The sequence below is a fragment of the Bidens hawaiensis genome, unplaced genomic scaffold, assembly GCF_021521415.1.
Source record: "Bidens hawaiensis isolate Kalapana, Puna unplaced genomic scaffold, B.hawaiensis_p1.1 tig00007412_1, whole genome shotgun sequence".
Lineage (NCBI taxonomy): Eukaryota > Viridiplantae > Streptophyta > Magnoliopsida > Asterales > Asteraceae > Bidens > Bidens hawaiensis.
The window spans coordinates 1,155,612-1,179,223 of NW_027491516.1; the positions used below are offsets into that span (position 1 = coordinate 1,155,612).

A 23,612-nucleotide genomic window follows, 5' to 3' on the forward strand; every position below is an offset into this window, starting at 1 on the left:
CTTCCTTCTTCATATCTTGTGTCGTCACGACCCTCTTATATTCTTCTCTGTTGCGGATCATTCCGCCCATTAAGTATCCAGCCAACTCCATCGCGGAGTCGGCGGTTTGAGGCAAGTGCGACCTTACCATGTCACGAATTTCTCGTGGTAGCCCCCATATATAGCGTGTAACCTTGCTGGATTCCGGGGTAACCAGCTGGGGCACCAAGCGACAGTATTCGTGGAATTTGGTATTATACTCACGAAGGTTCGTTCCGACAACCTTGTGAGATAGGAACTTGGTTTGGATTTGGTCTGTCTCATGCATCGGACAGAACTTTGACAATATCAATTCCTTGAACTCGCTCCATGACATGCTGTACATATGTACATATCCTCCCTTCCTCTACTCAAGATCAAAGTATTCCACCATTCTAAGGCCTCGCCTCTAAACATCAGGGCAGAGTATTGAATCTTCTCTTCTTCCGAACACTTGCTCATAATCACAATTATCTCCATCTCTTCAAGCCACCTTACAGTCGCGATGGCTCCCTTATCGCCGTGGAATTCTTTTGGCCCATAGTACTTGAAATCCTTGAACGTACACCCACAAATTTTGAGCTTCTTGAACTCTTGACGAACCCCTCCATCAGCGTTCGACTCGTGTACACTCTCTTCCATACGAGAAGGTATAGATCGGGGTTTGGAAACAGATTTTTGGGAAGGATTTTCAGAGTGGGAATGTTTTGTTTGTCGATATTGGGACCTAGCCATTGATTCTTCCCTAACGGCATCTTTTATCGTCTTTAGAATTCGATCCATAAACTTTTTGGGAATTGGATCTTCTTGTTCTTTTTCGGGTCCCTTTCCTTTTTCTTTTTGTTTATCGGCTTCCTTTCGGGGAGCCTCAAAGTTATTACTTTGTTGAGACATTTTATCTTTTTCTTTTTATTCTTTTTATCTGAAATTTAACGAATGCTCTTTATTACCACACATTTTTATTCCATCATTCGTATATACCATACAGGGCATATACAAGGATTATTACAACATACATATATATATACATTCACATTCGATGTATATATATTCTTATCCATACATTATTCATCACATTACACATAAACTTGAGTACACACACGCTTCTTCTCTTGAAACACACCATCACCACCACCCTCTCAGTCCTTCAAAAACTTTTTAACAACCCTCGTCAGTTTGTTGCATTTGTGGAGAAGCTTCTCTCCTATCTTCTTCTTCTTTTTCCCTACTTCAGCCATCTTCTTCCTCCAGTCATCAGTCTCGTGCAACGCGCGATCCAGGTGTTCTTCATATGACTGCGGAATAACGTCGGGGTATCCATATTGTGGCGGTGGGTCATGGTAACCCAGCGTCACCATCTCGAAATGGTTTCTCAGTTCAGGATACGGGACGTAAGTCTGATCAGATACAAGGTAGAGGAATGTCTTGGCGGCTTGATTTTGCTCGCGAATTGAATGGATCCTTCCTTGAAATGGCGGGAAGCTTGACGAAGCTTGGTTCCTTAGCTGCTCAAGATACTGAACATACGGATCGACAGAACCGTAGCTTGGGTTGTTGGAAGTGAGTGATCCATCAATGGATGTTGATATCTCATTGGGGTTGTCGGGATGCTCTTCTTCCGGTTCGGTTTCTTCCATAGGATCCTCCTCTTCGGGATCCTCCTCTTCTTCCTCCATAGGCTCTTCCTCCTCTTCCATATACTGAGTGGCTTGGTTGATCATCGTGGGCATCTTGAAACTCTCGTAAGGCATCGTCACCCTCATTCTTGGTTTGCGGGATGATCCTTCGCCATTGTTGGGTTGTGAGTTGACTTCATGAGCGGTAGAGCTTCCAGTATGCCACCTTCGCTGGTCGGAGTGGCACTGCATCCAATCGGAGGATGGGGATCTTGGTTCTTCCTTTATGGGTCGGTTTGAAAGGAAGGTATAGGATGGGTGTGCATTTGGAAAATATCCGGTTGGGTAGTATTGTGGTACTTGTGGTGGTTGGTAGGTGGGAATTTCCGAGGGGTGGTATGTTGGTATTTCCGTGGGTTGATACATAGGCATTGTTGGTGGATGATAGCTCGAGTGTCTTGATGGTTCGATTCTTTGTGGTGGTGGACTATCGGGTAATTTAATTGGGCATTGCTCAGTCCCGGGGAAGTATATTGGTTTGGGTCGTTCAATGTATTGGTCTCGGCTGAAGAAAGCCTCAAAGTAATCTTCACTCATGACGTCCTTTGGGAATTTGTAGTATTTTCTTGCTCTTCTTGCTTCACGATCATAATACTCCATTAATTTCTCATAAGACATATTTGGGTGGTGTAGAATGTAGAGAGGGAAAGAAAGGGTTACCAGCCAATCTTATCCCTATTCAAATAAACAAGTAAATTATTTTCCTATGCTTGGATCGAAGCTTGGGTATTGTTTTATGATACCCAATTCGCTAAGATCGATGGCTCTGATACCAACCTGTCACACCCCCATCTTAGACCTAGGCGTGTGACTCGATAGTTGGTACCATATTTGTAAATAAATCAGAGTTACGATTGTTAGCAGAAGACTTTATAAAATATAAGGATTAAAGTTGTAAAATATTTACATTACAAAAGTTGAGACGAAAGTCCTGATTGGATTTACTTGTTTATAAGTTTTAACAAAAACATCATGTTATAGATTTAAACAAAATTTATCCGAGCCATCGGATTCTTGAGCCTTCGTCCTTTAGCTCTAATCTTGGTTACCTGCAAAATGTTATAAAAATACGTCAGCAACGAATACTGGTGAATATGCTGACGCGAAAACATTTTCTTTTACTTTGTTACCCCTCGAGGGTTACGCATGCCTCTGCCCATCTTGGCTTAGGAATAACAAAGTTAAAACAATATCATTATAAATTCGAGCCTCTACCTGGGTCACCCCAGCAAGACACCGCAGCGTCCCGACGTACTTAGGTACCATAAATATACACAAGGTCATTCTCACTCGAACATACTTTGGTTCGGCCCATCGTGGCTGGAGGTCGTGACCAGGCGTGGTGCGATGTGCCCACCGCATTTTACCACATATGTAAGGATCCAGACAAACGTATACTACAGCCTGAGGGCCAGGCTTTTACTCTTATTCATAATGTTTTTAGAGACACTTAGTCTCATGTAAAGTTTTACACATAACACGTTTATTAATTTGAAAACAAGTTTGTAAAAGTGGGGCGTATTCACCTTTGATCGGGATCGGTTTCCAACACCGTCCTTGCGTACTCTTTCTTGCTATCTCGGACCTATAGTACGAGTATAACTTTTATTAGTCGGATATACAATCCGGCTTAAGATCTTTAGTCTTATTACCTCGATGAACCTTTAGTTCATTTCTTTTACTTTAAAACCTTTAGTTTTAGAAGCAATATTTATAAACCTTTAGTTTATTATAAAAACCCGACGTTTCTTCTTTTCTAAGAAACGTATTCTTTTCTTTTATCATATAAGAATACCCTTATTACTTATATAATATTCATAACAAAGAATTATATAATTCACATATATAAATATACTTTCATATTCTTTCTTTTCTTTGTTATATAGTTTCTTTTCATAATCATCGAGTATAATTCCGATTTAGTGCATTAAGCCTTTAATATTATATCATTATTTTAGTCAGGTAATAAGCCTTACCTTTCCTCGGCTTAATACTTCCTAGATACTCGAGCAGCACTTCTATGCCGCTTAGCCTTTTCAACACTCGCCTTGATCGCCACTTCACTTCGGCACGCAAATCGAGGCACCCAATCTTCTCGGCACGCACTTCGAGGTGATCGTCGGGTTGTAAAAATGGTACCACCTTATTGCTCGGAACGTCGTCGGGGAGTGGTACGAATATCGAGGTATGGCACGTTTATCGAGGAATCGGGGCACGGTTTTCGAGGTGTATCGATGGCACAAATTTCGAGGTTTAGAGAGAGAGTAGGGAGATGATTGTAAACTGAATTTTGGTGTGAGTTATGAAGACCCCGGACCTGCTATTTATAGGCAAAAATTTGGGTCCCATCGCGGTACGCGCCCGCCTCTTGGGCACCCGTCGCGTACCGCGACGTTGCTTTTGTGACGCACACCGTAGGCCTGCCATGTGTCGCCACGTGGCAGACGGTGTGCCACGTGTTGACACATGGCGACCGGTGTGCCACGTGTGGACACGTGGTGAAAAAGTGTCAGGAGTGTCAGGCCACGTCATCGCGGTACGCGATGACGTAGGCTCAACGGCGATCGCGTATCGCCGTTGACGTCTTCTAGAACATTTGACCAAGCCCAATCGCGGTACGCGATGGGCTTGTTCTTTGCCCCGTCACGAGCGCGATAGGACAAGAAATCAGATTTTTCATTTCAGCCCTTGGAGTTTGGAAGTTGGCAGAATTGATCCCTAAACTTTGGAAACTTGACATTTTTGGCCCAAAAATTCTCGCGATGTTACAATAGTCGCTCAAGGCTTGAGTTATAATGTCGCCGTCGTTATGCTCGCTACGCCAGCCGGGCCCCTGCAACCGATTACATATCCCGGCAAATTTTTGACAATCGGCGTTAAGCCCCTTCCAGTGGGCTTGAACCGCTTCTTTTTCCCGGTAGTCTTCGGGTTTATTGATCATCGCGAGCCAAGCTTCAAAGACTTTCTTCCAAAACATCCCGGTGGCTTGAAAGTTAGCTACAAATTAAAATTATTTGTCACAATTAGTTCACATTTTAATAAACACTAAATACATTTTTAATAAATACTTAATATTAAAAAACTTACCGACGTCGGGATCCTCCGAAATGTTGATCCAAGCCCTTGCGAGGGCCACCTCCTCCTCGCTCCAATGCTTGTATGGATCACGTTGCGCCATCGGCAACCCCGATTGTTTCTTTTTGTGTTTACGGGTCGCCTTTTTGCTTGAACCGGAGGCCCGTGACGTTTGCGTCTCCGGCACCGTCACCGGCTCCGACTCCGGTGGTGTAGACCCGAACGCCGGCATTATGTTTTGCGGGCTGAGATAGTTGGCGTACATGTTTAGGTTCGGGTCGGAAAATTGATACGGATAGCTCGGTTGGTTCGGGTTCATCGGGTTCCATTGTAAGTTCGGTTGGTTCGGTTGGCTCGATTGCGAACCATACGTTTGACAGAAACCATGGAATTGGTAGTTCGGTTGGCTCGATTGCGAACCATACGCTTGACCGAAACCAGGGAGTTGGTAGTTCGGTTGGTTCGGGTTGTTTCTAGGATTCATTTTGTTTATTTTTTGTAAGAATTTGGGTATGATTTGTGTATAAAATGGACATAAAATGGAGAAGAAGAGTGTATGTTTATATATATAGTTTAATTTTTATTTTTTTAACATTTGACCGCTGTCAAACGGTCATATTATTATAATATCATTATTTTTCTTCTCCAATCGGCGACAAGTAAACCCCGCCCCCGCCCCTTTTCGCCCAATTATCGCCGAGGGGGGGGGGGGGTTCTAGCCCTTCATCGCCCCATTTCGCCCCCAACCGTCGCCCATTACACATGGCCTTAGTGTTTTTCAGATTTTTTATGATAAATATACGATAATTGTAAGTATGTTGTTTAAAATATGTTGAGCTTAAAATTTAAAAGTTAAAAGATTATTTTAAACTTGATGGTTGAGTAATCTGGTTGCTAATTGATGAAGTATGAGATTGGGTCTTACCTTTTTGGATACAACTTTATAATCAATAAACAAGATTGTGGCTATCAAAACTGTCTCAAACATTTACTATGATTATCCTTACTAAATTGAGTATTATAAAATTTACACAAATCAAAAAAGTTGAATGAATACCGGTTGGGTGGTTGTCAATTGGTAAAGATAAAACTTTTAAACACTTTTGTTTAAAAGTGAGAGGTTTTTTATTCAAGTTTCAAAAAAAAGGATTAAAAGAAATTTGTCGTTAAATAAAATATATAAGTTGAAGAATAGAAAGTGTGAAAAATATCATTATAATGTGTTTTGTGTACACCCGATACATGTATCATAAATCTTTACTGAATGCGACATTGGATCTATCTATTTTTGAACGCGATAAAGTTTCAATCTAGTAAATTGATAAATGAATTATCCGTGTTATCAAAGGATTTCCTGCGATTCTTTCTAGTATGGAATGAGTCAATCATCCACTTTGGTATCTTATTGAACAAAAATGAGATTTTAGCCATTTGCATCAAGCTCAAACTTCCTTCTTGCATGCGTGCCCCTCCAGAAGCACACACTATAATAAGAGGTAGAAATTCTTTAGTAGCGTATTCAATCAAGCGGGTAATTTTCCAACAAAAATACATGCATCCACTTATCCAACAATAAAATAGCAAACGAAAAAGATATATAAATAAATAAATAAATAAATAAAAGATAATCTATAACCCGTCATATTCCATTTAATGAAGTCACGGAAAACACGTGAGCGTTATATATATAAATTTTTTTGAAACAAAAATTTCATTCAAAAAATGAAGAAGGCCTCAAAATAGACCAACCCACAACCCCTAATGAAGTCACGGAAAACACGTGAGTGTTATATATATAAAAATTTTTTTGAAACAAAAATTTCATTCAAAAAACGAAGAAGGCCTCAAAAAAGACCAACCCACGACCCCCACTTACAGCATGTACGACGGGTATTTCACCCAGTCTTTCCAATCAATCCTATTACATTTCTTTCTATATTTTAACCATACGAACGCCAAGGACTTAACTATGGAAACAACCTCTACCACCTTCGGATCAGAGTCTTGAAACACCACCTTGTTCCTTTCTTTCCATAGAGCCCAAATAGTCACCATGAAAATACCACGAATACGCTTCTTCTTCGCAGCAGAGATATTTCTCGAGTTCGGCCAATGTAACACGTCTTCGAGAGAGCCAAAATCAGAAAGATTCAGTCTACTCCATAACTAAACTTTGGTCCACACCTCAGACGCAAACCTGCAGTCAAAAAGAATATGACTAACCGTCTCGTCTTCCAATCTGCACATCGGACAACAGTAGCAAGGCAGCACGATCTTTCTTTTGCACAGCTCTACTCGCGTGGGGATCCTGTCTTTCACAATCCTCCAAACCAACATATTGACCTTAATCGGCACCCAATTAACCCAAGGAAAGGTTAAAATAAAGTTTAAAAAAAGAAATATCAACCTATGGATCAAATTACTGACAATTTTATAGTTTAATGAAAGTAACTATGATTGGGAAGAAGTAGGGCTATCACATTTACCCGAAACTCAACCCGAAAAAACTTGTATTCGAACCCGAACTGAAAAACGTGAACCAAAGAAATGACTAACCCGAACCTAAACCTAAGTAATTCGATGTTGGTTTACGGGTTTGATTTATAAGTTTCGGGTCAACCCGAATAAACTTTTAGTTTTGAAATTAAATATATTTTTAGGAATAACACGCTTAGTCTTAGCCACTAAAGTTATCAAAAGCTTACCTTAATCGATTGTTGTCATTCCAAGTTCCAACTATTATGGATCGATTGCTTATTGTTAGTTTATGTTTTACGTTTATTACTAATAGCAACCGTAATCGAACAACCAAATTACGTCTTATTAAAGAAGATTATGGTTCGAGTTAGTTACTTAGTTTTATTTTTCTTTTGAATTGTTTTATCAAGTTATGTTGGTTTATTATTTGATTATTTGCATTATGAGCAAAGAATAATATGTTGTTTTAATTTTAGTATCGAAGTTTTTAATTTTCTTTTTTTTTTGTTTTGTTTTCTAGGATACCCAAAATCCAATTAACCCAACTCGAAAAAACCCGAACCCGAAGAACCCGAAACCCGAAAAACGAACCCGAAGAACACCCTTATTAAGAAGGGTAGAAAAACACAATGTATTTTATCCGGTTTCCTTATTTTTTAGACAAAAAAAAAACTTTTATTTCGTTTACTTTGGTATGATTTAGTTTTGAAAATAAATTTCTAGTTAAAAAGAATACATATGACTTATTATTTGTCTTATGTTAACAAAAAATAGTGAAGCTAACGCGGAATGAAAGCAATAAAAGTGCTATAGAAAACCGAAACGGAAGAAATATATCTAAGAAAATGTTTCTTTATTCATAAGTTGTGCTACTAGTTTGCACAATAAGTTCGGTATAACCGAACAAGGATTAGGGTTTTGTTGAGAAGAAAGATGATATGATAGTGTGGGACAACAATTGAAAGTTTAGTGTATTTAAATCTGGTAACCTTTTAAACAAATAATAAAAACCGAATTGTTAAAAACAAATTTTAGGTGGATTATTATTATTATTTCTTTTTTCACCTTTCTTTCACATTCCATCGATCCAAGTATAATATATTTCCTTTTATTTTTCCATAGAGAGGTATTGTAGTCTATTTCACTCACTTGACATATATGTTTAAATTTTAAAATTTTCACTCATTTTTCCTGCCATATATGTAACACCTATCTTTCATATATAGAGTAATTTTTTAAGCACTCCCTCACATCCTTTAAACGGCTACAATTTTTTTAAAAAAGCCCCTTGACTTCGTCGCCACAAAAGCAGGAAAGGCTCAATATGGTCAAAAACGCCCACTACACTCAGTCTTAGGTCATGTGTAATGACGTATTATGGGGTGTTAAATATGTATTTAAGGGCATAGAAGCTTTTACAATAAAACTCATATGTATTTTGAAACAGTAATAATTGAAGGGGGCATTAAGAGACATTATTCATTAAATATGAATTTTGAAATGGTATTGATTATGCATGGTCTTACCACCATCCAACAACATCACAAAACCCCTAAGGTGAAATTTGGACAAACTAGAGTTACACTTACCCAAGGTGTAAATTCATTTAATATTATCATAAGTTGGTAACTATATATATTATGCATTAACCAAACAAGTAAAAGAATAACAAGTGTGTAGGAAGAGAGTAACCGTACAAGGTGGTGGGCTGGAGAAAAAGTAATAAGTGAAAGCATTTATTTAAAATAGATCTCCTGCAAGATTTCATTCATCTTCATACCCACAAAACCCTCCATTTTAGCTTACATCATCACTTCACACCCCCCCCCCCCCCTAGTAGAAACAAACCCTACTCACTGCAACCAAATAGTAGCCATTTGTAACAAAAGTAACCAACTTTCTTACCCAAGATTCACACTTTCCCCCAAAAATGGTTAAAAAAACCAACACCCTTTTTCTTCTTTCTTGATTCTTGATCATAATACATCATATAGATCATGCTCATCATACTCATCCTATAACCCTAATCCTACTTTGCTTTCCATTGGGCTTTCAAGTTCATATGTAATCAAGATTTTTAAGTGTGATGATTGCAGCTTTAGAGAGAGAACAGGAAGAAGTAAGGGTAATGGGTCCCCCCTTTTGTTTTGTTTTGTTTCTGGCTAAAGCCTGCAACAAGAAATGAGTGGCACTGCTGCACCATTTATGAGTGAGTAATAAGAGTTTTTTTTTTTAGAAATAAAAAAAAAAGTTTTTTTGAAATTAAAGGGTGTTCTCATAAAGTATGTGTGTTTGGTGTTAAAATTGATTGGGTCCATTTCCAGTTCCATTATTGTTTGTTTCCTATCATCATATAATGTAGTAATGTAATGTAATTTCTCCCCTCCCCACCCCCTATTCTTTTGGCTTTTTGGATCAGAAACAGACTGACTTTATATGCTTTTAATGGTGTACTCATAACACAAGTGACCTTCATTTTCATGACCAATTTGTCTGTCTTGTTTACTTTTAAAAAACCTGTGGGTATTCAGACAGACTTATTGTTGTGTTTGCGTGTCTGCTTCAACTGGGATCACCAGAGCAAATAAATAGTAGCAGTGATGATCATCATCATATATGATTCTTTACTCAACTTTCTGTTTCTTGGGTTCTGTAAAAAAATCATAAATATCTCATCTTTATTATTTCTTGTCCATGCAACAAACCATAATATTCCCATTTCACTTTTTTTTTTTATTATTTCTTCCTTGTTGTTATTGGCTCTAAAAGATCCTAAGCCACAGCAACCATAGGCCACATGTCTCTTTATTTGTCACTGTTTACATGCCTTTTAGCATAGTACTATTACTACTACTCTCAAACTCCATTTTCAAATGCTTGATGATTTATGTCCTCACAGAAGCTGTTTAATTGATCCCACATCAACAAACAACATCTCACCCTCTTCTTCACTTTAAACCTCCAAAAAAGTAAACATTATTTCAAGTCTTTTGTTGGAGGGTAGGCTACTGTTTCTTCTTCATCTCATCTTTAAATGCTTGCAAGGTTGGTTTACTTTACTTCATCTATTATTCTTGATTTTTAAGTGGATTTTGACATCCCAAGTTGGACCTATATTATAAAAGGATGATTGTTGCTTACACAGTTAGTCACACACACTCTTGCCTCCTTTTATACCATAATAATATACTGATTACAAAAATGTTTAATTAACTCTTGCTTTTCTAGTCTCGTCTTTTTGTTATTTACACGATTTAGTTGTAGAATTTTGAAAAATTGAACCAAGACCCTTTATATTATAATTATTGACATGTTGGAGCATTGAGTAGCTATGATCCTTTTGAATTATTAGAAGATATGAAAAAATGATAAATAGTTTTTGGCACTGTTTAAACAGGGATATGATGGTGAGGGTTGAGCTTTGAGAAGTCACTTCTTGCCAGTGAAAAAACTTACATTCCAACTAAGAATGTGTCTTGTGTTTTATCTTTATGATGCACCATTTTTGTTTCTTCCTTTGTTAGCTACTATTTAGAACAGGATGTCTTGAATTATTATGTTTAAACTGTTGGTTATTATCCAATTTATTATAAAACATCCACTTTCAATATATCTTAAATTTATGATATTGTTTTGATGTTTTAGGTAGTTCAGTTGGAAGTTGAATTGTTTTCATCTCAATTTCATCATGGAGAACAATGGATTCAGTGTTCCAATGGGTATACCTGGAGAGAGTTTCATCATTCAAGATGAAAACTTTTTTGGTCAAAAATCATTTCTTGATCAAAACCACAATAGTATTCCAGTATTTCCTGTTATCCCAAATGAACCCACAAATGTTTCAGGTATTACAAATCCAAATGAACATTTTGGAAGTAATTATCTTCCAAATAACCATCACATAGATATTCCCATTCCCATTCCCATTCCCATTCCCATTCCCATTCCCGCTACTGCTCTAGCTTCCCTTCTTGCCTCTAGACACGGTCAAACCGAAAGCCTAGATCACCCTCCTTTTGACCCTCTTGATCAAGCTCCTAAAAGTGTTGTTCCAAACAACTATTTCCCTGATAATTTTGGATATGATGGAATGATGCTTAACGATATCAACAGGAAATGGGAATCTAACAAGGTTTTCACACCTACAACTGACCGAGTCGGGTTTAATACGCATCCAAACGGGTGGGTATCGCGCAATAATGATAATAATAACCCGAGTGCGAGTTCAGATGGGAATGAGCTATCTTTGAGTCTTGCCACGTGTTCAAACATAAGTAATCTTTCTTTAAGTGGAAGACAATTGGGTATTGTGGAACAAGCAAGTTCTTGCAACAGTAAAAGTATCTCTTTAGGGTTTGATTCTAACACCACTAGGCCACCAATTCAGATTTTGTCAACTTCATCTGGATCAAATGGGTATCTTCATATGATGCAGGAGATTCTTACAGAAATTGCAAGCTATTCTATTGGGAATCTTGATCATATGAGCTATAAGCAGATTAGTTTTGATGATTTTTCGGATGGAAGTAATAACTTTGACTCCCAATTCAATCCGGTTTTGAAATCGTATGGTGTTGAAGAGAAAAAGAAGCATTTGCTGGCTTTACTAGAAATGGTATGTAACCAAGTATTAAGATTTTTCTTAATTTTAATCTCTAACTGATTACTAGTTTAAAAGAGAGTAGATTTGCATCTCTTTTGTGTCTAAGACTGAAGATTTTTCTTGATTCTGACTTTTGACCATTTACTTGATCAAGAAGACCTAAAAGTCAACTTTCTTTTTTGTCAACAAGAATCACAATTTTCTTGATTTTATTTTCAACTTATCAAACCAAAAAGGGTTAATATTTCAAACTTTTTGAAACCAACAATCACATGTTTCTTGATTTGATTTGGTAAGAAGTTTTCAGTCTGACAAAAACTTAAAATTTCTAACTCTTTTGTGACAAAGGTTCACAAGTTCTTTGCTTTCTCTGTGACTGGAAAACAAGATTTTTGCATTTTAAATTAAGTTTTAACCAACTATTTATCAAATTTCTTTGTTAAACAGTGCATTTTTCTTGTTTGTAATTATGCATCAATTATTACCCAAAAAGACTTAAAAGTTTCCATCTTTTTCATGACCAAGAATTAAGTTATAACTTTTTAACTAACTACTTGTCTAAAAAGAGCAAAAGTTTCTGACTTTTTTGTGACCCAGGTCGACGAACGGTACAACCAGTGCTTGGATGAGATTCACACAGTGATATCAGCTTTCAGTGCAGTAACTGAACTGAATCCTCAAATCCATGCTTGTTTTGCACTTCACACAATTACTTTCTTTTACAAGCATTTAAGGGAGAAAATAAGTAATCAAATACTATCAATGGCTGCCAATTTCAATGCAAGGGAAGAAGAGCTTTCACCTTTTATACCAAAACAATGGCATCTTCAGCAACTAAGAAGAAAAGAACATCAAATATGGAGACCCCAAAGAGGGTTGCCAGAAAAATCGGTTTCTGTATTACGAGCATGGATGTTCCAGAACTTTCTCCACCCGTAAGCTACTTGCTAATAATACTTTAATTTAATCTTATAAAATATGCAGTTATATTATGTTTTATAATCTATAATCTTAAATTTGCTTGCAGGTACCCTAAGGATGCAGAGAAACAACTGTTGGCTGTAAAAAGTGGATTGACAAGGAGCCAGGTACCATACGCGAAGTACATTCACCAATAGTGTTTCATAACGGGTTTGGGTCAAAATGAGTGGGAATTTTCACTTTTTTATAAATAGTGTTGTGTATGATCACAGGTATCTAATTGGTTTATAAATGCTCGAGTTCGTTTATGGAAGCCGATGATTGAGGAAATGTACATAGAGATGAACAGACGGAGGATTCGTGATGAAGAAACTAGTAATCATAGAAACCAGCAATATCATATTTGAACATGACTGAATCCGTTATTTAGTCCTGTATTCTCCGCTTATTATGGCAAAACTTAAGCCATATTATGAACTTTAATCTAAGTATATATTAATTAATAATGATTTATATTATATCTACTATGGGTTTTAATCATTATTTCCATCTAGAGGTGGTTGGATAATGCTTGTATGGGTCAAATAGACTCGAATTGAAGTTCAAGTTAATGCAACTAAAATTTTATATCAGTCTTGTTTTTTGGCTTTTATTACAACCAACTCTATATAACATTCTTTGTTTGCTAATTTCCATGTTTTACCACAAGATTACTACAACATGTAGAGACACTTACCAGGTGGGGTTGTATCTTGGATTAGGTGCCACCCATGGTGATTAATGATTTGTTTGAAAGGTTTATAATCGAGTCAGCAATTACTCTGGCACTTGTCTTCATGTAACCACCTGAAACACACATTTTCTTTTTGTTGAAAGTGGAAAAAAATATATATTTTACACAAAACGATATGGTGGTTTTTGAACCTGATGTCAGCATTACGAGTGGGATATTCTTATCGTGAGCAAACTTGAAAACCTTCTCATCTCTAATTGTTACCCCTTGAGGACTAATCTGTTATAATTTAATCATCTTAACATAAATCTCATTGTTTTGTATGTTTTAGTTTAACTGCCAAAATATAACTATAACATTACCTTAAGTCTTCCTAATGGGTCACCATCTAAGATATCAGTTCCAGCATTGTAAATCACAAGTTCAGGATCAAATGCATTCTCTGCAACCTAGAATATCACTCCAAGTATCAATGACAATTCAATGAAAAATCCAGACACAATGATTTAAAACAGAAAACTAACATTTACCTTAAGTGCTTCATCCAACATCATCAAGTACTTCTCTGTAACGGTCCCACTCTGTCCACGTCGTATAATTATGTAAAGTTATGAAGCACGTTGTCACAATATATAGAAAATTTAATGAAGGAATCACTCACTGGAACTTCAACTCTCTGATCAATATATCTCCTTGCCTCATAATCCTAAATAAGATAACATCATGGTGCAGGATAATAAGTTAGTCCCACTATTTAGTAAATAAACTGAAATTACGTATGATCTAGGAGGAAACTCACAAGTGGATAGATGTTAGGATTATACATGTCCAGAATATAAACTCTTCCTGCAAGCAACAAGATTCAATATATTGACTTATTTGACCATGTATCATAATATGAAAAGAACACATATAAGATAATAAAAAGCCTACTGTCATTTGAAAAATCCTTTTCATGACCGTTTCCTTGATGAGCATCAAGATCAATTATCATCACCCTGAATGTATTAGAAATACAGCAAGTGAGTTTCATCAAATGCAGTTTAAACTTCAAATGAGTTTGTAAATACTAAATACCTTGAAATATTAAGACGGACAAATGCATAGAGAATGCAAAGAGATATGTCAGCATAAGCACAAAAGCCACCACCACGATCCGCACAACAGTGGTGGAAGCCGCCACCTACATTGATAGCGCAACCTCGTTCTTTAGCAAGTTTAGCTGCCAGAATGGTTCCTCCCACCTAAATCCGAAGTAAAGTTAAGAGAGAACATAATAAATAATATCAAATAAATTAAGAAAAGAAGATTATGAAATAAATATCCAACATACCTGTTTACGGAAAGGGTAAAGGACCTTCTTCTGAACGAGGCAGTTAGGAAACACTGCAACAGGAGGGACCTAAATTCACATAAACAAAAAAAAGAGCAAAAAATCAATTTCTTCAAAAATATAAGAACTGTGTAGAAAGGTGACAAGTGAAAGATTTACCCGACCTCAGTAATTACGGAGACGTTGAGACTGCTTTTGAGACTATTTAAGTACGATTCTGAATGCACCTGCCACTCACAATAATCATAATAAAGTTAGCTAAAAGAGGGAAACAAACAGTATCCATAATATTCTAATGGATGCAATTAATACCACTAGAAGATCATCCTTGGTTGCTTCTAGAGGCTCAACTATACGAGTTTTTTCCAAAGTGCCATTTTCAATGAGAAACCCGCAGATGCGACCCCATTTAGAAGAATCAAACGGGTGGCTGCATTATTTAGAAAACACATGCATATACATAAATATCTTAAAAGACTCACTTTCCCGGACAGTAGTAATGTCAAGTTGGGATAATGTAATACCAGATCCATTATACATAATGAATTATTTGAAACAGTTTAGTTGAATATATCAGATCAGGATGTAGTTTATCATTATCCTTGTTCATAGATGTAGTCTTAACTCACTTGTAATGAGCAAGTACATGTATGTTCTACCCAATTGGGATACAATAAAAATACCAGACAGTTTTCACACACCAACACTGTAGTATTCTTCAAAGAACTCTTTTAACCCAACATGGAACAGACACTTCTGAGTTCTGACTACTTTCCATATAGTTTCATATAACTATATGTGTGAAATTGTTATGATATGACTGTAGAGGTATAACAATTTCCTGTGCGTTATACCTCTACAGTCATATCATAACAATTTCACACATACAGTCATGAAATACGTATCGTGTATCCACATATTCTTGTGTATCTATATTTATTCACCTAAACACTAAGTGATTTATTATATTTGCAAAGTACAACACATCTGCGAATCTAATTAGTCAAAGTCATTATTATGAGAAAAAGTCCGATCCACGACTAAAAGCGTACATACGAAATCCAAGTATCTCATGACTAAAACACACCGATAAACGATAATATCGTAATTTTCCCTATCTTTCCTTACGGAGAAGTGAAAATGCCTATCAATGATGAAATTCTAAGTAACATTTCTAAATATTCACAGTTGAATCATATCAGTAGCATCATGTATTAACAGTTATACTTTGAAACTGTGAGTGAAGTGTAGAAAGTTAGGTTTAGGTATTCAATAATAATTTTCACTTACAGCTTCTCAATACCGAGAAACGAGATGTCGTAAGCAGTGGAGTAGATAATCGGAGCCTGATTGATTATCACAAAAATAATACTATTGAATGTGAAGTAAGTTGAATCCAAAATGAAGAAGAAACCATCAGTAGACTACCTTAGAGAGTGGTACATCAAAATAGAGGTTGCTGGACAGTATTCGGTTCCGTCGGAGTGCGTCGGCGGATGAAGGTTGAGTGGACATGCTGAGGAGACAAACAGAGGCTGACGTCACCTTGCGGAAGTTGAGTAAGAATAGGTGGACTACAAGTGAGGTGGACAAGACGAAGGTACAAGTCTTTAAGCAAAGGGTACATTCATAACAAAAGCGGTTGCGGTGACGGTCCATCCATGGTACTATGACTGACTTAGATGCATTTTTTTAAGCTTCTTTTGACACGTGTCTCAGAATTAAACATTTTTAATAAACAATTAAAATAGTTTTTTTTTTAAATTATTAAATTTACTTAAAAAAAAGAATTTACTATATATTACTAGAGTAAAACAATTATTTATCTAAAACTATAAAACCAGTAAAGGAAATATGAATCAGTTGTTCGTCTCATGCGATTTTGCCAGAGACCATACGCTATAGATATTATTGGGGGCTCTCATGGGGCTTCGAAGCCCCTCCACACCTAAGGAAGTGGTGATGGGACCATGTGTTCGTCTCCCTCTCATACACACACATACATATATATGTATATATTATATATATATATATACTGGGGCGCCCAATGAGCTTTAAAACACAGCGAGACGTTATGGAGAAGGGCACCAAAGCCCCCCAATGTTCACGTGGTGCTGTCGTGGCACTGTGGAGAGGCTTCGATGCCCCCCACTATAGAGAACAGTCTTAATGGTGTAAGATTCTATTCTTTTATACTTTTAGAGCTATATAATTATTAGAGATGCATAAGCACTTGGGTTATTTATTCAAAAGAGAAAGCGAATGTGTTTCATGTTATTATCCTTTTACACGGTTTGGTGTGTGAAAGGCGAGGAGTTCAAAGGAAAGACGGTTAATAATGAAAATAAAATCTATAATACATTATATAACTTTATGCATTGACTGTTCATAGTTGGTCTTTTGACATGGAAGTTAAATGACTAAAACAAATTTCTATACTTGGAAGAATTTTATTCATTAAATTGTTTGAACAAGTTATTTTGAGGTAACGACTGTTTTAATACAGTGTCAAACATGATCATTGTTCACTCTACGATCAGGCTCTTGATAATTCAGTTTTGGTTTATCGACAACTACATTAGACTTCAGTTTCAACGATGACGAGACACTAAACACATTTCCAACACCATTAAGTTTTCTTCTTCTTTTGGCCCTTGCATCAGAATATATATTCAGATATGTGATTAGGTTTTTAACGGTTTGAGATTTTATGATTGTGGTGGCGGTTGCAGATTGATGTCCTTGTTTCTTAAAACGATATAACATACCGTGTTCCTGTTGCTAATGAAAGCAATTAATAAACAAATTAATGAAAAAAGTAGCAGATATCATAAATATAAAAGAAACCTAAAAGGCGATAAACTATCCGCTTATCAACAGGCAAACAACTTATTATACAGACGACGACATACTCGAAAGTAAAACGTTAACACACAAAACAACCATAAGCTTATTTAGAAAAGTCAACCGAGTCAAACTATTAGTTTATCAGAACAAAAAAGTACCTCAGGCTCCATATTTGGGAGCCTTCCAAAGCTTAAAAGCAACTTCATGAAGAAATCTATCAGCTGGTATTGTAAGGTTTCCATCATTCTACATCAATATTCAAAAATTGTATCAATGACATATACAGAATTTGCAAATAACATATTTGATTTGAGTTATTTACCTCCTTAAAATCTTGAAAAGAGAACGTTTTCACTGCATCTTTTCGAGTAACAGCATCTTGCCATTGAGCAAACAACATTGGGCAATAATCTCTGTTAAACAACGCTAAAATTAATACAACCACAAGCCGCCATTAAACACATGTGATACATACTTGTAGCATTTACTTTTTTTTTTACCTTACATTACTCCTCGGGTTGCTACCTTTCATTGTGTAACTTTGACGAGGGTACAGTGAATCTAAACCTGACTTCATAATTCCATTATTATTCAAGATGGTAAAATTGGATTTATCATCTTCTGAAACTTCCCCATAGCTTAACACGACAGATAAATGAAGCCGAGAACCTATCTGTGATTTAGGTTTTGTCTTGGATATTATCTCACCGACTAATGAATTAATATATTCTTGTTCATGAGCTCCAATGTGTACAAAAACTAGATCAAACTGATTTGTATCGAGAACTTTATTTTCTTGAAATCCAAGCAGATTCAGCAACTTAATAGCAACAAGATTAACGGGTGAGTCAGCAAGTGAACGATCGTTGTTAACTAACTCGTTTGAGTCTAGCACCGAAAGTCCAAGTTTGTCTCCACATGACTTCAAACTTTTGTTTTCGGTAACTAATGCTGCTTTTACTCCCATAAACCTACATTGATCAAAACACGCAATATCTATTCAGTAAGCAAATCAAACAATTCGTTCACGAGTCTGTATAAGTAATAAGCATTATGGTTGTGATATTACCTCTCTGATATAGATGGCGTTATGAGCTTGTCTTGATTCTGGAAAAGTAACAAAAGTTAAAAAGTGAAGTTACTATAAATTTTAGTAAAACAATATTCTAACGATAGAAAATCTAACCAAAGCGGGAAAGTCGTCGAATGCGTCCACTAAATTCAGAAATTCTCCAAGTGTTTGACCATCCACGTTTTCTGAAAAATAATGTCTTAAGTAAATAAGTAAAGATCCACAAGTATCAAATCATACTTACAAATTTCAAAGAAAAGATGAACATATCTTGCGGGAAAAATACTGATATGTAGTGAACAAACTCGAACTTCTAATGTAGTAAAATCGTCAAAATATGTATTTCATGTATGAACATATATAAAAAAAATTATCAATTTAATTCCTATACTAAAAAAAAACCAGAAATATTTTCAATTTTTCATCATCTTGATCAACAATGTACAAGTGATTAACCTTAAATAATTCCATTAGCATTTGATACTTTTGGTTTCCTAGAGGCTGCAGAGCTACTTAGTCGAGTCCAACGGGCCATGAATAGTAATGTTACCGCCGCTAGATCTATGAATGTGATTTCCAAAAGACTTAGTTTCGTTATCCAAAAAGGGCTAGCTGCTTCTAATTCGATGTAAAAACATAAACTTTACACAAGAAAAAAATAAAATTCCTCAAAATCTAATAAACCCTGTTGGTGATCTTTGTGAAAAATAAACCTAATTTGACTAATTGAGCATAGATTCAAAAGATAAGTAACCAAATTGATGCACATTAAAATAAATACCAGTAGGAGGTAAGTGTGGAAGAGATAAGAAGCCACATAAAGATTGAGCTGCTAATGCATGGAGATGGGTGTGAGACGGGTTGACGGATCTAGCTAATCCGTGGCCGTACAACACCAATCCTCTGCTGGGTTTGTCAGCCATTGATTGAACTCCCATGGTGTAAAGGGGTTGCGTTGATTCTCAGTTCAAAAAGCCAGGGATTATTACAAGTTTGCAATTGCAACTAGGTTTGTCATAACAAATACAGTATTCTTTTATTTTTCTATGCTATTTGCAATGTGTTCCTAAGCTTCGTTTAACAAGAGAAAGGAAAGGAAAAGAAAGAAAAATGTGTGTTTTTAATTCGTATTTCCGAGTTTAATGAATAGAAAGGAAATTAAGCATTTTGTGTGTTCTCGAGATGGAAGGAAAAGAAAAGAAATTTGCATTCTCACTATTATATCCTCAATCTTCTCATTTCAAGATCCCGTTTACTGCAAAACCTCTTTGAGGCTTTTTCACAAACACCTGGCAGACAATATTTTCAAAACAATATTTTGACCCGCAAAAGAAGGATCAAAAAATGATCAGCGGATATTAAAAGGAAAGCAAAGTGTTGAAACTCAAACCAATGAAAACCTGATTGAAGGAGAACTTAAATGGCGTGGAGAAGAACGAATAGACGGCGTGTTAGGTGATAATCGAATGGACGGCGCTTCGTCGGAGTAAGGTGATGATAGAGATGAAGATTTTCCGGTGAGTGCAGTGAGTTTAGAAAGATGATGGGAGATGGGTTGATGACAGTCTGCTGCTGATGATGATGATGATGATGAGGTATAACTGGAATTGAAATATGAATATGATGTTTGTGTTTCTTTTCTCCTCTCAATTCTTTCCATTCCTTTCCTTTCCAACCATTTCTTTTCATAAAAAAAACTCAAGAACACAAATTCTCTTACTTTTCCTTTTAAATCCTTTCCTTTCTCTCCTTTACGCCCCGTTCTTGAGCTTTTTTAAAGGAGAGAAGGGAAAGGAAAACTAAGGATAGTTAAAAAATGGGTGTTCTTGAGTTTTTTTAGGATGGAAAGGAAAAGAGTAGAAGGAGTTAGGAGGGATTAAATTAATGTATTTTTCTAATAAGTTATCCTCCCAAAAATAGGATGATTACTAAGGATAACTATTTTTTAACATAGTTATCCTTTCATTTCCTCTAATTTCCTTCCAGCTCAAGAATACACCTAATTAAAAAAAATTTCTTTCCCTTCCCTTCCCTTTCTTATCCTTCCCTCTCCTTTCATTTTATTTCCTTGGTTAAAAAACTCGAGAACAAGGCGTTAGTGAAGCTCTGGAACACAGTCTTGAAGTCAACAATAGTAATATTGGGCATTTGTAGAAAACTGGTTTTAAGCCGGTTTGTAACCAGACCTAACCCGTAGGCTTGGCACTGGTTCGTATTCTCATTCTTTGAAACCGGCTTATAACCCGAAATGGTTGTAAAAAAAACCCGGCTAAACCTGTATTTTTGTCCCAATCCGGTTTGTAAACCGACCTGAATCATTTTGATAGATTTGAAGTTTCGTCTTTAAAAACAAGTTTGTAACCCGAACTGGTTTGGCCCACTGGGCTATCAAAGCAGGTCGGTTCATAACTCAAAGTGGTTTGGGATAAAACCCGATTTGTACATGTCTACGGGCTACTTGCAAAACTCGATTTTGAATTCCAATTTAAGTTTTGAAATGCTTTTCGTTTTCGGGGTCAAGTTCACTTTCTAAGAAATTTTACACTACCGTACTTCACGATTGCATATATGTTTTTGGGATTATTTTTATAAAATAGCATGTGTGTAACACCCAGCTGCTTATACCAGCCATCCTTATATTCCTCTCTATCCCGTTATTAACAAATTATCATTTTCTAAATGCTACAAATAACACAAAGAAAAAGTTGGATGCACCACCTTCGGTTGTGTGAATGGTAATGACAACAATTTTTTCATGACCTCGAATATGATATTAAGATAACTGGATTTGGGATGGCCAGTATAACCATTTAAATAATGAGTCATATTCGGATTAACCCACAAATCCATTTAAGTTTCAAAATTATTTATTCATTTTCCTTTCTAGAAACAACTGTTTAATTACTTTAATTTGTTTACTGTTTACCGTAACATAATTTGATTTATCATCAAAACTGGTATCCTTTTCTTTTCGGAGACGAAACTTCAGTTACTTTTTGGCTTATATAGTTATATTAAATGAAATTCATTTGAATTTCGCAAATTATGTCTTCGATTAAAAAATTCTTATGATATATTGATATACTTTTTTGGGTTAAAACTTCATATTAAAATCCTTTACAATAAGGTTGGTTGTTGTGATAAGGCTATTAAAAAAACAAAACCGAAAACCAAATTGTATCCGTAATGAAAACACCGAATCTGAATTTAGAAATCGATTTTCGATTTGGTTATAACGTAATTCCGAACTCGATTTACGTATTTGTTTTTCTTTTTAAGCGATAGTTTGTTTTATTCAGTTAACCGAATCGATTAAAACGTAAACCATAATAATTGTTTTGTATATGACACATTCATTTTTTAGCTCATTTACAATATGTAACCCAAAATCCATATCCATATTAGACCCTGGGCTATTTTAAGTGTTAAAGAATATGAATCATGTTAGATGTCCTGTTATGTTTAAGAGTTTTATGGTTAGAATGATTGTGTGGTTGGCTGGTTATATATTTAAGACTATTTAATAGTTTAGATGTTTTATTATGACCTTTAACTTTTGATTTAGGATGCATATTATGTTTTGTTTCTTTACTATGGTCTTTAACTATTGTTTGGATCTGAAACACAAGCAAAAATTAATTTTAGGCCAAATTGTTGTTTTGGATGAATTCAATTAATATGGTTTGAATCAGTTTGTTTGGTTTTAACCAAAACCGAACCGAATTGAATTCGATTCGATTACCCCCTTATTGAATTCAGTTAACTTTGGTTTTCGATTAGGGGTACAAAAATCCCATAACCGAACAAATCAAATAAATTGTTACCAAACCATTGAACACCCCTAGTGAGGGCTTTAAAGCCCAAGTTAAAGCGACTAGTCATGTTATAGCCTTATCCTTTTAATATCATGTTTTGGTTTAAAGTCTCATTATCACTTTAAAGTCCTCTCTCTTTAGCAATTTAGGCTCCACATGTGTTGAAGCCCCTCATTTGCCTCTCGATAATAAGTTAAGCCCCTCCCATCAGGCTTTAAAGCCATGTCATATCCTATTTTAAAGCCCCTTTTACAACCCACAACAAGCCCAATTAAAATATAGTTGTAGTCAATGTTGTTAAGACTGGACCGGACCGGACCCACCAGTCGGACCGGTTTGACCGGGAATCGGTCCACCGACCGGTCCGGTTATGTGCAGCTCGCTCGGCTCCCAGTGAACCGGCTGGTCCGAATCGGTTCAATCAGTCCGACCGGAAAACCGGACCGGTTGAACCGGTTTTCTATGATTCTAAAAACTTTTTTTCGGCCTTTCCCGTCATTTTTTTCCCGAAATTGTTCGGCCGATCCGACCGGTTGAATTGGCGACCCGGTAGCCTGTCTGGTTCGACGTCCGATCCGGTTATGAAAACATTGGCTGTAGCATAATTCAATCTATTGACTAGACACAATTAACAATTAACACCTCATAATAATAACAATAATAGTACGTGATTCAAGTCATGACACTTGTAAAGTCCATAATATCAAACACTATTAAGTATTATCATAGAACTATTTATAAGAAACACCCAAAACAAATACTGTTTTCAACACTTGTTCATCAATGTATATGGACCCCCTTGTCATTTTCTTCCGAGAAACTAGGAGAGATATTTTTATACGAATGATTGACAACACACTTGGTGTTTTGGTGTGAGGTTGAAATATAAGATAACGTGAGTGTGAAACAAAATCCAATATTACTTACTTCCACTCCAATTTTACCCTAAAATATCCCATCTAGAATTACATACTCCACTTAAACCCAATCCAAGATATCGATCCGTTGCACGCCACATGTTCGACGAATTGCCTAAGTGAA

General features: G+C 36.1%; 3 protein-coding genes across 6 annotated transcripts; 1 reads left to right on the top strand and 2 right to left on the bottom strand.

Moving 5' to 3' along the window:
* The first annotated feature begins 10,171 nt into the window (after positions 1-10,171).
* LOC143635171 (homeobox protein ATH1-like) lies at positions 10,172-13,223 on the top strand. 3 transcript variants are annotated; one of them, XM_077103057.1, is made up of 5 exons: positions 10,172-10,292; positions 10,893-11,862; positions 12,448-12,785; positions 12,878-12,938; positions 13,044-13,223. In XM_077103057.1, exons 2-5 carry the CDS (start codon positions 10,936-10,938, stop codon positions 13,176-13,178), a joined length of 1,461 nt encoding a protein of 486 aa, XP_076959172.1. In that variant the 5' UTR covers positions 10,172-10,292; positions 10,893-10,935; the 3' UTR covers positions 13,179-13,223. The 3 variants fall into 3 exon arrangements, with proteins under 3 accessions (XP_076959172.1, XP_076959174.1, XP_076959173.1); XM_077103059.1 differs by having other exon boundaries at positions 13,026-13,163; XM_077103058.1 differs by lacking the exon at positions 10,172-10,292 and having other exon boundaries at positions 10,561-11,862.
* LOC143635172 (histone deacetylase 2-like) lies at positions 13,207-16,397 on the bottom strand. 2 transcript variants are annotated; one of them, XM_077103060.1, is made up of 13 exons: positions 16,266-16,397; positions 16,128-16,183; positions 15,150-15,267; positions 15,002-15,064; positions 14,838-14,906; positions 14,582-14,748; positions 14,438-14,502; positions 14,304-14,350; positions 14,166-14,210; positions 14,035-14,085; positions 13,867-13,953; positions 13,696-13,783; positions 13,207-13,617 (listed from the first exon to the last, which is right to left on the bottom strand). In XM_077103060.1, the coding sequence occupies exons 1-13, from the start codon at positions 16,350-16,352 to the stop codon at positions 13,529-13,531; spliced, it is 1,032 nt and encodes a 343-aa protein (XP_076959175.1). In that variant the 5' UTR covers positions 16,353-16,397; the 3' UTR covers positions 13,207-13,528. The 2 variants fall into 2 exon arrangements, with proteins under 2 accessions (XP_076959175.1, XP_076959176.1); XM_077103061.1 differs by having other exon boundaries at positions 13,240-13,617; positions 13,696-13,778; positions 13,862-13,953.
* Positions 16,398-17,612: 1,215 nt separating this feature from the next.
* LOC143635154 (uncharacterized) lies at positions 17,613-19,720 on the bottom strand. The gene is made up of 6 exons (XM_077103039.1): positions 19,538-19,720; positions 18,871-18,941; positions 18,754-18,791; positions 18,185-18,655; positions 18,007-18,097; positions 17,613-17,930 (listed from the first exon to the last, which is right to left on the bottom strand). Exons 1-6 carry the CDS (start codon positions 19,692-19,694, stop codon positions 17,844-17,846), a joined length of 915 nt encoding a protein of 304 aa, XP_076959154.1. The 5' UTR covers positions 19,695-19,720; the 3' UTR covers positions 17,613-17,843.
* Between the last annotated feature and the right edge of the window lie 3,892 nt (positions 19,721-23,612).

Excerpts from the sequence above, each read along its gene's own strand:
- LOC143635171 (XM_077103057.1), top strand. The coding sequence starts at position 10,936 with ATGGAGAACAATGGATTCAGTGTTCCAATGGGTATACCTGGAGAGAGT. Across the intron at positions 11,863-12,447 it reads TGCTGGCTTTACTAGAAATG|GTCGACGAACGGTACAACCA; the intron begins GTATGTAACCAA and ends TTTGTGACCCAG. Across the intron at positions 12,786-12,877 it reads TTCCAGAACTTTCTCCACCC|GTACCCTAAGGATGCAGAGA; the intron begins GTAAGCTACTTG and ends ATTTGCTTGCAG.
- LOC143635172 (XM_077103060.1), bottom strand. The coding sequence starts at position 16,352 with ATGTCCACTCAACCTTCATCCGCCGACGCACTCCGACGGAACCGAATA. Across the intron at positions 13,954-14,034 it reads TGTTGGATGAAGCACTTAAG|GTTGCAGAGAATGCATTTGA; the intron begins GTAAATGTTAGT and ends GTGATATTCTAG. Across the intron at positions 13,784-13,866 it reads ACCCATTAGGAAGACTTAAG|ATTAGTCCTCAAGGGGTAAC; the intron begins GTAATGTTATAG and ends AAATTATAACAG.
- LOC143635154 (XM_077103039.1), bottom strand. The coding sequence starts at position 19,694 with ATGGGAGTTCAATCAATGGCTGACAAACCCAGCAGAGGATTGGTGTTG. Across the intron at positions 18,942-19,537 it reads TCCACACTTACCTCCTACTG|AAAACGTGGATGGTCAAACA; the intron begins GTATTTATTTTA and ends ATTATTTTTCAG. Across the intron at positions 18,792-18,870 it reads TCGACGACTTTCCCGCTTTG|AATCAAGACAAGCTCATAAC; the intron begins GTTAGATTTTCT and ends TTACTTTTCCAG.